The sequence below is a fragment of the Lissotriton vulgaris genome, chromosome 5 (assembly GCF_964263255.1).
Source record: "Lissotriton vulgaris chromosome 5, aLisVul1.2, whole genome shotgun sequence".
Taxonomy (NCBI): domain Eukaryota; kingdom Metazoa; phylum Chordata; class Amphibia; order Caudata; family Salamandridae; genus Lissotriton; species Lissotriton vulgaris.
Genome location: NC_141693.1, coordinates 1,515,231,356 through 1,515,248,214, shown reverse-complemented (window position 1 = coordinate 1,515,248,214; position 16,859 = coordinate 1,515,231,356). Strand labels below are relative to the sequence as shown.

At 45.8% G+C, this 16,859-nt stretch overlaps 1 protein-coding gene across 1 annotated transcript in view; it reads right to left on the bottom strand.

The window, feature by feature from the left end:
• Positions 1-1,521: 1,521 nt before the first annotated feature.
• GNAI3 (G protein subunit alpha i3) overlaps positions 1,522-16,859 on the bottom strand; it is a 292,796-nt gene continuing 277,458 nt past the window's right edge. Inside the window, exons 7-9 of the mRNA XM_086923567.1 lie at positions 7,424-7,577; positions 5,828-6,042; positions 1,522-4,362 (exon numbers count right to left, since the gene is read on the bottom strand). Coding sequence (XP_086779693.1) covers positions 5,852-6,042; positions 7,424-7,577 — 345 coding nt within the window. The 3' untranslated portion in view covers positions 1,522-4,362; positions 5,828-5,851. The remainder of the gene's footprint in view (positions 4,363-5,827; positions 6,043-7,423; positions 7,578-16,859) is intronic.

Genomic DNA, 16,859 nt, shown 5'->3' with positions numbered 1-16,859 from the left:
GATGGGAGAATTTGTTGACTGATTAGATATGCGTAGAACAAGGAAACGCGTACGGAAACACTACTGTTGAGGGTACAGTAGATTGAGCACAAAGGGGAAACCATAGAACGGTTTTCGAACAGCAGTGCAGCAATACATGTCCGAATACGATGACGGAAAAAAACAATCTAACAATGGAGTCGATGCCCATGCGCACAATCACCGAAATGATGAGTCACCTTACCTTGTGACTTGAAAGACTTCTTCGAAGAAAAACAACCTGCAAACATCCGAACCCAACACTAGATGGCAGGAGTATGCAAAGCATGTGTATCTGCAGCACACATGCCTCAAAATTGATTTCCGCAGAGACTGACCACAGTGTCACCTGCATAAACTTAGGTGTTGCCTTGTAATGTAAGAAACAAAGCAGCTAAACACCTTAGATAAAGATTTAACACAATTCTGCAACTTTGCCACTAATGCTATTAAGTTAGTATAATTGACAGTACACCCCGTGGCGTGTTTTATGTAGGAGTGATCCGTGTCCTACTGAGAATCATCTGGGTCAGGAACTCAAGTCAAGGGCATGGAGGGAATTATTTATACTTTCTGGCACTGATACAGTAGGCTGTGCCTCCTAAAAATGAACTTAGTTCTCTCAAATGCTACATTTTTCAAACTGTATGTGAAACGGATGCATGTGCCACCAAACCAGTTACAATGGTTGGGGTGTTTTCGGGATCTAAGTGGCTAGAGTTTTAACTTAAAGTCAGGGGTGTGTTTTTGTTTGCTGAGCCGCATCCCACAAACACACATTTTCGAGTTGAGGTTGATGATGATTTTCTGGGCCAATGGCATTGACATTTCAGAGTGCCTAGAGACCAAAGACACTGATATGCCTTCAGAGTTAGTCTGCTCTACAATTCTTTGAATTCACTCTTTTTGTGGCTTTTATGCACCAATGATATCTCAGCATACCATGACTCGAAGTCTAAGGTGTATTTTTTTGGATCAAAATAACGACAACTTTTTCTACAGAGTCAAGTATCCTAGTAATCATTTCCACCTCTGGACAAAATGGCATTTGAACACTCAGTCTAAGAGTCAGAGTGATGATTAGTTGCTTCAGTCAATATCATAGTAAAACCATTACAATCAAAGTCGCATATGAAATTTAGAAAAAAATAATGTAAGCTTCACCACTAAGTGACAATGTGCAAAGCATGTAACTATAATACGCTCAATCCAAAACTTTTTTCCTACACTCCATAGTTAAAAAGAATAAATAGGTCTAATACAGAACGGGGGTGGGCAAAAGCAAAGTAACTAAAAAGGGATGGATGGAGAGAAGACAGATGAAGTGTGGATGGCAAAACATGGAGAGGCTAACAGAGCAGAGAAACAAAAAAGGAAACTAGTATCGATCAATTAATATCAGCTAATCCTCTAACATCGAAACAGCTTATAAATCAAATACGAAAATGCCAAGACTAGAAGGGAAGGTGTCAAGACAAGACGATTGCACCACAGAAGACTGACTAAAAGGTTTACTTGCCATTTTAATACTGCAAATAAGTGAAACAGCTTGAATCTGAACATAAGACAATAGAAAATCAGTCATATAACGCAGTAAGTGGCCAAGGAATGTACAAATTCTTATCAAGAACATCACAATGATAAAAACAAAGGGAATTTGGCACCACATGTAGAAGAAAGGCAAATCTGTGATCCTTGGAGCCTTCTTCCCAGCTCCCTTAAAGTCCATCATTATCAGGCTGGAGTGCACATGACCACAGCAGGAGTTTGGCACCACACATGGACGTACAAGGCAATGCCATGGGCTGTAATCCGCAGGGATGAGGCCACTTAAAAGTCCGCAGAACAGGCAGAAAGATGAAATCCACAAAGCACTTCCCAAAGAATTAGACGAAGCAGGCAGGAATGCAAAATGATTATGCAGCAGTTGGGCACAGACTTCTGGACGTGGACCACATATCTCTAGAATTAGATACAGGCAAATAATACCCCAAACTACAGGGTGTTGATTTAAATTTACGAAAGGTGGTAAATGGAAAAAGATTAAAATGTATTTAAAATCTCAACATGTTGCAGCTATTCACAATAGCATTCTCTAAAATAAACAGTAAAGCAGCTACATGGCAGAAAAAAGGGAATTTGGAGATCTCACGACCATGGGAATGTCACAGATCACGTAGGCGCTCTGGCAAACAATTTTTGACAGAAACGAAGAGCTGAAAAAAGTGTCTTAGCATCAGGAGTTAGTATAGCGCCTTGTGTGCTTAAGAGTTTGATGCGAATTCCTTAAAACAGCAGTACAGCCAGTTACTTTCTTAATCATTAAACCTGCCCTAATATATAAATTATAAACATTAAAATATGCAATTCAGTAGCATTATTTCATAACTTAGTGGCTCAATTCTCATTTTATCCACATTCACATGTGCACAAAAATAAAAAATAACCGTCTAATTAATGCAGCTTTGCTATATTTTCCTCCTTCACAGAATGACAAGCTGCAGTGCTGCCAGTTAACCTTTTCAAAACAAATAGATGTAAAAATTAAAAAAAGAAACTCAAGAGAAAAAAAAAAGTCTAACCTAACAAAATAAATGCATATGGAGGCTAAAACGGCATAGCGACATAAAGGACGTATTGCAGCCTTAATTGAATACATTTCTTTACTTCCCGTTGTTTGTTTTTTATTCTAATACAGTGTTTGATTTGTTGCCCCTGCTTAATTTTTCTTCTTCTTAGTTTATTCACTAGTGAATTACATTACAATCGTCTCTCCAAGTATTGCAAATGAATTACAAAAGTGAAATACATGCACTGAGTGATAGCAAAAACACTGGGGTACTGAATGGACTACTGAACTAAGTAGACACTAACGACCCACAGCCGGGCTGAACGGTCCCTTAGTCTCTATGTGGTTGGAGAAGCATTCTCCCATGAGATAAGCAGAACAGACAATGTGATCAGTTGGACCATGGTAATTCATTTCAGAAGGATTCTCTGAAGTGTATTGGAAATAGAGGGGTTGGGAGGTTGAATCGTCCACAGCAGACTGTCAACTGCAAAAGAGAGTTTAGAAGTAAAACAAAACGAAAAATCTCAAAACAAGCAACTGATTACAAATCATGACTGAACATGAAAACGTAGCTTGCTAGGGACACTATGTGCAATTGAAAGAGCATAAGACTGCTCAATATTAAGCTTCTGGTCCTTTGATCATAACAAATCGTTCTATTGCCACACATTTTTTGTTGTTACCCCAATGGTTGACTATGCCCCTAGCCCAAGAGAATCTGATAGTTAAAGTTCCTCGAATGGGAGCTTGCTCTAGAATTGTAGAACATTTTAATGGCCCCTAAACCTTCCTATTGGAACAATCCTTTAGTCTTTCCGACTTTGTGTAACTAAAGTAGTTGGTTTCTTCCCTTGTCCCCAGTGACATGCTCCTCTTCCATCTCCAAAACACGATCCAGCTGTATCCTAATGTCATCTCTCCTACTCTGCTGCTATGGACGTTCTACTGCCCTCCTTTCTCTAATGCACAGCCTTGAATGTTGAGATACGCTGGCCGTGCCTACAATACGTGTGAGGACCTCCCAGTGAGGGTGTGCAGAATGCAGAAGTGAAATAAACCTAGCCCATATGTGCTCAAGAATGTGAGTAATTAATAAAAAAAGATTAAAACAAAAAAGCAGACTTAAAAGGTAGGACTGGAACAACAAAAAACAAATACAAAAAAGCTGAAAATTCATTTCAGCTGTTCTATTTAACAGCTTTGGGGCTTCATTTTTCTCAGAAAAGAACCGTGAGGCACTGAGCACTTCCTGTGAAGGGGCAAGAGATAGCAGAAAGCAAAAACCAAGAATTGTGAGTACGCTGGTCGTTCCGCTTCGGATTTATATGAGCTATACGAAGATTTGATTTACAGTTTTGGTTAAAAAGAAGCTGGTTCAGTTATTTTAGGCAAACCGTTTGCAGTACTGCTGCTTTAAAACATGATTCAGTTGCACCAGAGGTAAAATGTATGCAAGGCAAATGGGTTTCCTGAAGAAAAGTAATGACTAGGATATGTATACGAGAGGTGGTATGTTAGTAAAAACAAAAAAGCTCAGAACCCAGCTGGTCAGGCAGGATTGTGCGTTCTGCTGAGACTGGATCTCAAAGCTCAGTGAACAGTGAGTCGGTGCTGTGCGGCACTAGCACTCCGTACAAGAAGGACAGACTGTGCTGGAGATTGTGCTAATAACTCTCAGATTCTTGAGGCTGCGATTCGCTTCCAAACATGGTTCAGAACCGGTGAGGTCCTTTCACGGAGCACCATCCGCATGAACACATCCCAGAGAACAACTGAAAGAGAAGATAAAAGATTCACTATTGGTCTTCCACACGTAAGCTAGTTGGGCACTCAAAACACATACATTTATCTGTGTGCATCACTCAAGCATTACACACACTCCTACAGGTATGTATGCACACTCGCGCAAGCTAACAATATATACCTTCACTAACATGAGCCGGCTATGCACTCATATCATGATATGTACTTATCATCATCAGCTCAAATGGGCATCCCATACAATATCTGAACCAGCCTCCAGTAAAGTAAAGCCCTTCATGACCGAAGTCCCCACACGTTCGCTGCTTTACATGTCCCTAGTGGCGATAGCCTAGGATGACTAGGTTCTTGATTTCAATGTGGACAATTAGATTACTGGGGACTATGCTCCTTGAACTTCCTCCTAAATACCAACACCCCCAATACCCACTCTTGATGCTAAGATTCTTCAAGCACTCTGATCCTTCCCAAACAAATACTCCCCAAACCAATGCAGATCTACCCCACCTTTGTTCAATTTAAAACGAGACCCCAAAACTTATGTACTTGAACTGGACAAAATCATAGTTTTGGGTCCTGTCACAAGAACAATGCTTTTTTTGACAACCGGACCTAGCTGTAAGCTAGAAGCGGGACCCCGACCCCAACTCATGGGAAGAATGAAGCAGACTGACAACATTTACCAAAAGCCATTCCATCTTGCGTTTACCTGAAATGTGAACCAAAAATGTAACCTTTGAGTCATACTCAAGAAGTATACTGAAATTAGGTCAGAGTACTGCAGAATGTGTCAGCTGTGTTGGTATGGTAAATATTGATGGCAATGATATGCCTGGTAATTCATGGTCTACCTTTTTAGACTCCGCATAAGGAGAACTCCATCAGGTTTTGCTAACTGAATTGTATCTGTCTGGATTATAACGATTTTTGTCATTTCATTTTGTTTGCATAAAGATGATATTTGCAACTTGTAAACGTAATTATAATACAGTAAAACTTTAACAATTGCATTAACCATTCTGAATTAGCAATATAAGATTTGAAAACTAGTTTTAGACTTTAAATAATGTTTGATTTCTGGGACTATGTTCAATCACTACATTTTACAAACATCTACTTAGGACATTTCCAATGAACCCTAGTTTTTTTAAAAGCCTGCCTGAATCAAGTTTGACAGAAATCACACAGATAACTTCTTACTCCTCATGTTCGTTGACGTAGGAAGCAGAGTCGTCTGCTCTATGATCACAGCACTAGTAAATGACAAAATTACTGTGCTTCTCATTGTAGCCACCTCTATCCACTTTCCATTCCTTACACCGTTCCATTTTCTTTCACCCTTGTTTAACAGATTATCTAGGCATGGCAGACCATACTGCGTTACTACTCTGGCATAGGTCTTTTAAACCCGACAGCATTAGTTGGCAGGACTTGCGCCCAGTTTCTCATTCTGGTCTAGGTCTCCCGCTTTGTTACCTGTCACAGGGTCACGTTCCTGCTTTAGGAAAGCCCACACTCCTTTAGGTTGGTCCTAATGATGACGTCAGTGACGGCATCAAACACAAACTGCACATTCTTGGTGTCCGTGGCACAGGTGAAGTGCGTGTATATCTCCTTGGTTTCTTTTCTGCGGTTCAGGTCTTCAAACTGCCCTTCAATGTAGGCTGCAGCATCTTCATACGTGTTCGAGCCTTGGAAGAAATGCATGTTAACTTGTGAACGTATGTAAGCTGTCCAATGATAATTATAACCTTCATGAAAAAAAACGATGCACAACTATACTTCATACACCAATCAATAGCTAGCTGCATTCAAACAACTTGAAGCATCACCCTTACTTTCACAGTCAAATCTATGATTTTCTGCATAGACACAAGTGCCTCTTTGCCTGATAGAAAATCTGCCACGTGCACAAGATTACATTGTTTCTTTCAGCCTCTTTTTTCGCATAACTGCAAGCTTTTATTCACAACAGCATGGATGGTGCCAAAACCCTGCTCACCAGCCTTCCTGACATCACAGTCTTCCAAATCAAAAAGCCACCCACGAGGCTCAGCTCATCACTAGCAAATGAGAACATTATCACATCACACCCCCTCTACTTCCTCCTCTCTTGCTCGCATCACATTCAAATCCTTAAGCATCGTCTACAAACCTGCACACACAAAAAATGCATCCGTGTATAGCCTGAAAACTCCACTCTCAGCCCTAACCTCATAATCCTAAAAATAACAAAACAAAAAAAATAATAAGTCAAGCTTCCTGCGTTACTCAACCTCTGGAGCACCTTCCTCACCAACAAACGTTCCCCCATCTGTCATTTTCTCTCTACATGCTTCCAGTGCCCGAGATAACACTTTCTCCAACTGCTTCAGGACCAAAGAAAGGGATTCCCTAACATTGCTACCAGGAGAAATAACAGAAAATAACTTTCTGCATCTGCTGCCAGAGAAACTCCACCTGCAACTGCCTCGGGACAAGAGAAAGGCATTCCCTCAATGCTCCAGGAAGAAATTACAGAAAATAATTTCTGCAACTGCAGCCAGAGGAAAGCATTCACTGTCACCAGAACTAATCACAAAATAACTTTCTGCAGGTTCTCCAATAGACAAGTCTCCCTACAACAATTTATCGGGCAAAACTACCAAGAACAGGAAAAAATACAATCTGCAAATGCACTCCGTAAATAAAAAAAAAACTCTGCCAATGTTATAGGACAAAGAAAAGCACCTTTTACAACTGCTCGGAGAAAACTGGACTCTCAGCAGCAACAACTCCAAGAATCAGAGAATTTGCAACTCATGAAACCCACTAGAGAACACCACATCAATAGCCGCAAATCTAATGGGTATGCACATTACCTTAATCAACCGAGGTCTATATGTCACAATGCATGCAAGAAGCACTGCCTCTTAGCAAGATCCACTAATGGTTTTCGGTTCTAGAATGTCCCACCCACAAATATGTTGAACTTAAACTATGGACAACTATAAGTACAGCCCAACAGGCTATGAGCCGGGGTGCCCTATGCATGATTTGCTTGCGGTGTACAACTTCAAAACATAGCCTCACCTGTGTATTCAGGATAGCAGATGGTAAGCGGGCTCATTTTAATCTTCTCCTCAAATAAGTCCCTCTTGTTCAGAAAAAGAATTATTGAGGTTTCTGTGAACCATTTGTTGTTGCAGATGCTGTCAAAGAGTTTCATGCTCTCATGCATTCGGTTCTGGAAAGAAATAACATTGGTTATCTAAAATGGTGTGCTAGTGTAAGGCTCTCGATAGCTATACTACAGACTAAACAGTGTTTGGGGTTCAGGTAAACTGGTTTCAGAGAGCAGAACCAGACAAACCAATTCCAACGTGTAGTCCCTATTAAGTAGAATACTCCACAAGGGTCTGCAGGGACGGTGTCTTCATTTATAAAAATGCTGTAAATGTGAACCCACAACGAGCACCAACGCTGTAAAAGGAATTGTGCATTTACAGCATTTTATATGTTTAAACTCCTTTCTTTGAAACAAATTTAGAGTTTTGTGGGCTTACCACCAACAAGAGTCGGGTCAGCAGAGGGCATGACCCCAATTTCAATTACTTCAACTGTTTCGCTCAGCAGAAAGAGGACTCCTTGGCAGCAGGAAGGAAAGGCAGTAAAGTGAGAAGATGTTACAGTTAGTCTCCTTCAGAAACACCTTAGGCGGAAATCTCGGTTTACCCGGCAGATAGATATTACTCAAGATTTGGGAAGGAAGGTCTGACATTGCTTATGTCCTTCTATTCATGTGAGGAAAATGCCATGTTCCTTCAGTGCTTAGTACCAATAGTTTAGACTGACTAAGCGCTCCCAATAATTATAGACAGGCGATCTGACAGATTTCAACCCAAGATGTCTAGAATGGAACCCCAGGTCCATCACTAGGAAAGCTCTCAGTTCAACTTTAGCGCCTATTCCTAGGATTAAAAGGAGCTGCATTTGAATAAACTATACAAGCCAAAGCAACACCTAGGTTTGTCCCAGTAGGCTAAAGTACAATACTCTGTATCAAAGAACAAGTAACTTATCTTTGGTAACACCTAATCTGGTATAAACTTTATCTAGAACAGATACCTTACCATAGAATTATCCCCAGGCATCACTCAATATGGAAATTTTTCGTGGGCAGTTACCATGCACGCTCGTAGGTAGCGCTGATTGCCTCCGCGTGGCGTCAATTTGCTTCGACAGAAGTGACATGTGCAGCACCTATATAGGCACCCAACCAGCGCAAGTTTCTTTTCACAATTTTCCACACCAGCAACACAGAGTCACCATGAAAACTGACCACTGGTGTGGAACACTAAAGCACTGAAAGGAAAAAACCCTGTCCCTAGAAAGCCTTTCGCAGAGCATGGAGGATGGCTGGGAATCTGTGGCTCAAAAGAGTATCTACTGGTAAAGGCATTATCAAAGTTAAGTAACTTGTACATCCGTATAAGACTTCTAGCTGCAGATTCCTTACCTTAGAAGAGATACCCAAGCACTACCTCCCCGGAGGTAGGTCTGCAGAACAATATCGCAACAAAAAGTCCTCAAGGACCGAGCAGGCAAAGTGCCCATTCCAACGGACTTGAGTGCCCAGGGAGCAGTGTTTTGTGAATGTGTGCAGATGGGCCCACATTGCTGCCTGGCAGATGTCTACAACCAGGACTCTGCATGCTAACGCAACAGGCAAAGTCTTGCCTCTGGTGGAATGAGCCTGCATGCACGTAGGGGGTTGCTTCAGGACCAACGTGTAGCAGATTTTAATGTAGAGCACGATCTACCTGGAGATGGTCTGCTTCTGCAAGGCCTTTTCCTTCTTCCCTACGCCATACCCCATAGAGAGTTGGTCATCCACCCAGAAATCTCTTGTATGGTCAATGTAAAACGACAACGCTTTTTTGGGGTTCAGTTGGTAAAGCTGATCCTCTTCTTTAGGGGGATTTGGCAAAGTTTAAAAAGTAAGCAGGGTGATGGACTGACCTACATAAAAGGGAGTGTTGACTTTCAGCGCCTTGAGACCCTACTGGGTGAGTAGCGCGCTATACAAATTGCTGATTGATTGAGAAGAACGGAAGCTCTAGTTTGTAGTACCAGCTGGTCTGGGTAGATATTCAAGTATGGAGGCTTGCATGACAAAGCTTGAAGCTCACTGGCCCTCTGGCAGATGTTATTGCCATGAAAACTTGGCCGATGGACGAGGGGAGATCCCCTGATCCGAGCCGGAAGGGTGGAGAGGCTCTTACAGAGTACTAGAAGAAATACCGGAGGGATATGTCCACCCAATCTAATACTGGAACTCAAAAAGTATCCCACCTTAGTATTTAATATGTTGGGACTATTCTCTTTTGGTGATTTACAATCCGCTCATAGGCGGGGAAGTAAGCAATTCCTTTTTGTTAAATAACACACACACTCTAGTAGTGTCATGCTTCATCGGGTTCACCCCGACTCCTAAAGGCCAGGGTGGGCTCGACCATTTTTCAGGGAGCACTTAGGAGAATAGGTCAGGGGGGTTCTAAAGATTAAAAATCCCCCGAAAACTTCAGGTATCCCTTTATTCACAGAGTTGCAGGGGATATTAAAAGAAAGAAGGGTAAAGGGTCGTGAGGATTTAATGGACCTATGACCCTAATGTCGCTGCCAACATGTTTCAGCCTATTGAGATTGGCCCATCTGGGTCCTAGGCTTTTTTGCAGGGCAAAAACAGATTCCCTCCCTCGATTCCAGTAAGGTACTACCTTACTGTGATATAAAGTGCAGATAGCTGCACCTAAAAACCGGTCTGGAATATACTTATCCTGTATCAGCTATATGTGTCCAACCTGAAAAGAGAACAGTAACTCACTGTTAGTTCAAAACATCCAACTCACACTGCCCCATATTATCAATATAACCTGCCTTATATGAAAGACTTGGTGCGCTTTTATGCAAAGTGCAACATGCACCCTCAAGCTAATACTGGTGTTCCTAGTGGAAAAACTGGATCTCCCACGTGCCACCGAGTGGGAAGTACTGGGAATTTTCACACTTACCACCCAAAACGTGAATCTCAAGTTATTCAAATTATTTCTACCTCGTTGCTGTGCTACCATGCACTGTTAAAAGAAAGCACTTTAAACCTACGTAAAAACACTCAAGTGTAGGAACCGGTTTTGCCAAACACTGGTAGTTTATAAGTAACATGCATCCTTACCCTGCTGTGGTTGACTAGTCGTATCTCATAGGAATACGGAGTAGGGGTAGTCCTGTAGTCAAACACTATCATGTGTGACCAGGTGAAAATAGTGAGAGGAAAAAGGAATATGCTACTTACCAGTATGCATCTGTTCTTGGCATGGAGGGCTGCAGAGTGGTACATTATGAATAGATCGCCATCTGGTGTTGGGCTCGGAGGATTGCACTTGTTTTTCTCTTGGAGAAGTCTTTTGTAGTCACGAGGCTGGGGACTCCTCCCTTAGTGCGCATGGGCATCGGCTCCATCCTTAGATTGTTTTGCCATAGTAGGGTTAGATGGAGTAGTATGATAGAACCCACAGAAAGAGATGCCCATGTATGTGTATCTAAATAAGATAATGTTGGAACAGACACAGGTTTCCGGGGAGGCAGGGAGGGCATGTACCACTCTGCAGCCCTCTATGCCAAGAACAGATGCATACTGGTAAGTAGCATATTCCGTTCGAAGCATATGGGCTGCAGATGGTACATTATGAATAGATTATACAGCAGTTATCTCCCTAGCGGTGGTCACCAGTGTCTGTTGCAACAGTTTGAAATAAAGTTTTTAATACAGCCTGGCCCACATTTGCTTGTTGTCTTGCCTGCACGTCAACACAGTAGTGTTTAGTGAAGGTATGCGGTGTAGACCAAGTTGCTGCTTTGCATATGTCATCTAGGGGAATGTTCCCTAAAAATGTCATAGCTGCCCCTAGTTTGCGTGTAGAATGAGCTTTAGGGGGAACAGTTAGTGTTCTTTTTGCCTTTATGTAACATATCTGTATACATTTTACAATCCACCAGGCAATACCTGCTTTAGAGATAGGGTTGCCTTTATGTGTTGGGAAAAACGCTAAAAATAGTTGTTCAATTTTTCTGAAAGTTTGTGTTCTTTCTATGTAATATAATATTGCCCTTTTGACATCTAGTGTATGTAGGGCCCTCTCTGCTACCGTCTGTGGCTTTGGAAAAAAAGACTGGTAATTCCACTGGCTGATTGATGTGGAATGCTGAAATTACTTTAGGCAAGAAGGAGTAGTTTCTGTCCTGTAACTCCAGTTCTGTAGTAGGGGTATCTCTGTTATAGTCATAATCTAGTGAATAGTCCCGCCCATGTGCGTGGACCCCGGCAATCAAAAATAATCTCTTAAGTTGTCCAAATAATGCAGAAACTGCAAAGACACTTAAGAGAGAATTTAAAGACAAATAATGCAGCCTATATCCACAGGCTACACTGTCCAGTACTTCAACTAGAAATTCCACCAAAATTCACCACACACAGTACAGCCTGCTAGTTTCTACCATAGAGAAACCTGCCTCCCCCAGTCAAAGACTCAGGAATGATAGAGAGGAAGGCAGGGACAGACAAGCCCCATAGGCTGCCATTATGTGGCTTAAATAGGATACTGTGCCTTTAAGAGAACTTTCCAGAACTTCTCCCAGTATCCCAGAATGCATAGCAGGTCCCTCTTACTTCAGTTCTTTTTGAAGGCGAAGCACGCCAGACCTGTCGCATTCTTGTATGATGAAAAAAGTCTCCACCGGGGAGGAGGGCGGGCGCTTATGACTATAACAGAGATACCCCTACTACGGAACTGGAGTTACAGGACAGAAACTACTCCTTCTGTAGTAGGGGATCTCTGTGTATAGTCATAATCTAGTGAATAGAATGGCAAGCCCATCCCCACACCAAAGCGGCGGTGGAGAATAAATACATAACGCTACTACTGTGCGAACAAATTCCGCAGCGAAGCCTGGCCAACCTGAGCGTCTGCCCTGGCATCAGTGTCCAGGCAGTAATGCTTAGCAAAGGTATGAACCGACTTCCAAGTGGCTGCCTTGCAGATTTCAGCAATCGGCACGTTACGGAGCAGAGCCGTCGTGGCAGCTTTGCCCCTGGTGGAATGAGCCTTAGGCTTACCTCCTAAGGTCTTATTAGCCTTCTGGTAACACAATTGTATGCAGGACACAATCCACCTAGAGATGGACTGCTTCGAGGTCGCAAGACCCGTCCTGACCGATCCATAATTGATAAACAACTGGTCAGACCTACGAATATCCTTGGTTTTATCCAGATAAAATTTCAACACCCTCCTAACATCCAGGGAATGGAGAGACCTCTCCGCTGGGGATGAAGGGTTCTGAAAAAACGTAGGCAAAGTTATAGTCTGGTTGACATGAAAATCAGAAATAACCTTGGGAAGAAATTTAGGGTGAGTACGCATAACAACCTTAGCAGCATGAAATACAGTATAAGGTTCAGTACAACACAACGCCTGAATTTCACTCACCCTGCGGGCCGATGTAATGGCCACGAGGAACGCCGCCTTCCAGGACAGGTGCTGCAACGAAGCCTTATGAATAGGTTCAAAAGGCTCCTTCATCAATCTGGACAGCACCACATTCAATTCCCATGAAGGCGAGGGAAGCCTGACAGGAGGGAATACTTTCTTCAAGCCTTCCAGAAAGTCTTTGATCACAGGGATCTGGAAAAAGGAAGTCTGTGAAGGGCATTTCCTGTAGGCAGTCAATGCAGCAAGATGAACCTTAATGGAATGGACATTAAGGCCAGACTGCGCCAAATGCAAAAGGTAAGGAAGGATGACATCTTCCTTGCATGTCGTAGGGTCATGGTTCTTAGACTGGCACCAGATACAAAACCTCTTCCACTTGTAAGCATATGAAGTCCGAGTGGAAGGTCTCTTAGACTCCTTCAGTATGTCCATGCAATCATCGGGAAGATTCAGATGGCCATATTGCACTATCTCAGGAGCCATGCCGCCAAACTCAAAGACGAGAGGTTGGGGTGTAACATCCGCCCCCCGAACTTCGTGAGAAGGTCCGGCCTGCACGGCAACCGAATGTGAGGAAGGAGAGACCGGTGAAGTAGGTCCGTGAACCACCACTGCCTGGGCCACTCCGGGGCGATGAGTATCATCCGAGCTCTGGACCGGGCCAGCTTGATGAGTACCGCCGGAATCAGGGGAATGGGAGGAAAGGCGTACAGAAAGCCGTTCGTCCAGTTGATCCATAACGCATTCCCCAGCGTCCCTTGCTGGAAGTACCTGGAGGCGAAGTCTCTGCACTTGCTGTTTTCGGCGGTGGCGAACAAATCTACGTCTGGAGTTCCCCACCTTGCGAAGACTTCTCCTAGTACTTCGTCGTTTATGACCCATTCGTGGTTTTCCTGAAGCAGTCTGCTCAGTGCGTCTGCCTGAACATTCTGCACACCTGGTAGATGGGTGGCCGTTATCGTCAGTCCTCTGGCCAGGAGCCAGTGCCAGATCGTCTGCGCCTCCTGTGACAGTGTGCGCGATCTCGAGCCCCCCTGCTTGTTGAGGTAATACATCGTGGTGGTATTGTCCGTCTGTACAAGCAGAGAGTTGTTCTGGAAGGACGGAAGAAAGGCCTTCAGCGCCAAGTGAACAGCCCTGAGTTCCAGGAAATTGATGTGATACGTGGCCTCCATCGGTGACCACGTGCCCTGAATCTGCAAAGTCCCGGAGTGCGCTCCCCATCCCAGAAGAGACGCATCCGTCACGACAGTCTGCGTGGGAATGTCCTTGTGAAAGGGAACCCCTCTGAGGAGATTCCCCGCCGAACACCACCACTTCAGAGACTGAAGAGCATGCAGCGACAGTCGAATCTTGTCGTCCCAAGATCCTTTCCTCTGATCCCACTGGTCCTCCAAGCACTCCTGCAGCGGTCTCATGTGCAGCCGTGCGTGTGGCGTCAGGAAGATACAAGAGGCCATCGATCCCAGTAGAGAAGACACCGTCCTCACTGTTGTAGATGGAGTCGTCATAAGAGCCTGAGCCTTTCGAAGGAGTGATAATCGTCGCTCTTCCGAAGGAGACACGCTTGCTGACAGCGTATTGATGGAGACTCCCAAGTACTGTATGCATTGGACCGGAGTCGGGACAGACTTGGCCATGTTGATGTGCAGCCCCAACTTGTTCAAGAGAACGCACGTCTTCTGGAAGTGTGCTCGCGCTTCCGAGAAGGAGGATGCCTTGATCAACCAATCGTCCAGGTACGGGTAGACGAACACCTTGTTCTTCCTCAGGTGTGCTGCTACCACCGCCATGCACTTCGAGAACGTTCTCGGCGCAGACTTCAGTCCGAATGGGAGTATTGTGTATTGATAGTGATGGGTGCCGACTTGGAACCGCAGGAACTTCCTGTGTTTGTGTGCAATGGGCACATGGAAGTAAGCATCCTGTAGGTCTATAGCGCAAAGCCAGTCCCCCTGTTGCAACTGAGGGTAAATCTGATGCAACGACAGCATGCGGAACTTTTCTCTGCGAATCCATTTGTTTGCCTGTCGCAAATCCAGAATGGGCCTGAACTCGTTCTTGTCCTTCTTGCGAACCAGGAAGAACCGGGAGTACAGACCTCTTCCTCTCTGAGACCGAGGTACGTCTTCTATCGCCCTTTTCCTCAACAGGATATCCGCTTCCGCCTGAAGCTCGCGCAGCTGAAACTGCGAGCTGACGGGGGGAATAGCTGGAGGAGGGCTGGTGAACCGAAGACTGTATCCATTGCAAACAATATTCAGCACCCACTTGTCCTGAGTAATTTTTCTCCACTCTGCCAGAAAAAGTTGGATGCTTCCCCCTACCGGAGTGGGTAACGGATCCGGGGGAAGTAAGTTCCTAGGGCCTAGGCCCCGCCTGGCCCTTGGGCGCCGGAGCCGATTGCTGGCCTCCCCTGCCCCTCTGCCGCTTCTGGAACGGCTTCCGGAACTGCTGCTGCTGCTGGGAGTGTCCTGAGGCCTGTCCACGACCTCGGCCCTGTCCGCCGAACCGCCGTTGGAAGGGGCGGTACTGCTTCTTGGTCTCTTTGGGCTTTTCCAGGCCCACAGCCGTCAGCGTTTCGGCCTCCGCCTTCATGCGGGCCATTTCATCATCAGCATGTTTCCCGAAGAGGGTCTCACCGGAAAACGGCAGATTGGCCACCCTCTGCTGTGCGTCCGGTTTCAGGGACGTAAGCCGGAGCCATGCGTGACGCCGCTGGTTGATCCCGTGGCAAAATCCGTGAGCCGCCAACAGGGAAGAGTCCGCAGCCGCGCTGATTATCTGGTTGGCTACCAGCATCCCCTCACTCAGGACTTCCGTGAAGTCTTCACGCTGCTCCCGGGGCAAATGCTCCGCAAAGCGCTCAAGGGAGTCCCAGAGGGCGCGGTCGTAGCGACCCAACAAAGCCGTGGCACTCGCCGCTTTCATGGAGGTCGCGGAAGTACCACAAACTTTCCTTCCTGCCGAGTCCATCCATCTCGATTCCTTGTCCGGGGGAACCGTGGAGGTCGAGGTGGTGGCATGCTGCTTGCGGGCCGCCGTGACGATGACGGAGTCAGGTGGAGGCTCAGCCCTCAAAAAGGCCGGATCCGATTCGGGAGCTCGGTACTTCTTAAGTAATCTCGAAGGTGCCGCCCTCGTCACAGCCGGGGTGAGAAACAGAGCCATAGCAGGTTCTTCCAGGCCCGGCACCAGGGGCAGGAGAGGACGAGACAGATGCCTCTGATGCAGCGTCTCGAAGATGACCGATGTCTTCGGTGTAGGCACCGTCAGGGAGATGCCGAGCTTCGCTGCGCCCCGCAACAGTACGTCCTGAAAGGCCACCAGGTCATCTATCGGGGACACTCTGGTGTCCGGAGACCCCGATAGGGTAGGTGAATAATCCCTGGTCCCAGAGGACCTCGTGTGAGAGCGAGACTCGCGCCTCCTATGGCGGTGCCTCGACCTCGTGGATGATCTGTGCCTCGATCTGTGCCTCGATCTGTCCCTCCGCCCAGAGCGGGAGCGAGACCTGCCAGCTCGTGGGCGCTCTTTCGGTTTGCGCGGAGGGGTCTTCCTCGGCTCATCACGAGGCGTCCTCGGTTCCTCCCGGGGTTTCGGTTTCGGAGTCCCCTTGGGAGGAGCAGGCAGGGACGGCAGGGAAGTGGACCTCGGAGGAGGAACCTTCGGCTGCGGTGCGGGCCCATGCGGAGGGACCGGGGGTGGAGGAGTGTCCCCTGAAGGCAGTGGTGGTTTGGGCGGAGGGTCCTCCTTAGGCACGGGGGGAGGAGTCGGAGTCCTGGGCCGGGACGGAGTGTACACTTCCGAGTACACCGAGCCCGGTGTCCCTCCAGGCGAGGGGCGCGGAGATCCATCCCCATCCGCAGGCGACCTCTTCCTCTTGCGACCACCGCTGGAAGCAGCGTGACTCCTGGGACTAGAGTCCCTTCTCCGCCGTTTCGGAGCGGGTGACCTGCTCCCCGACGCTGACCGCTGTC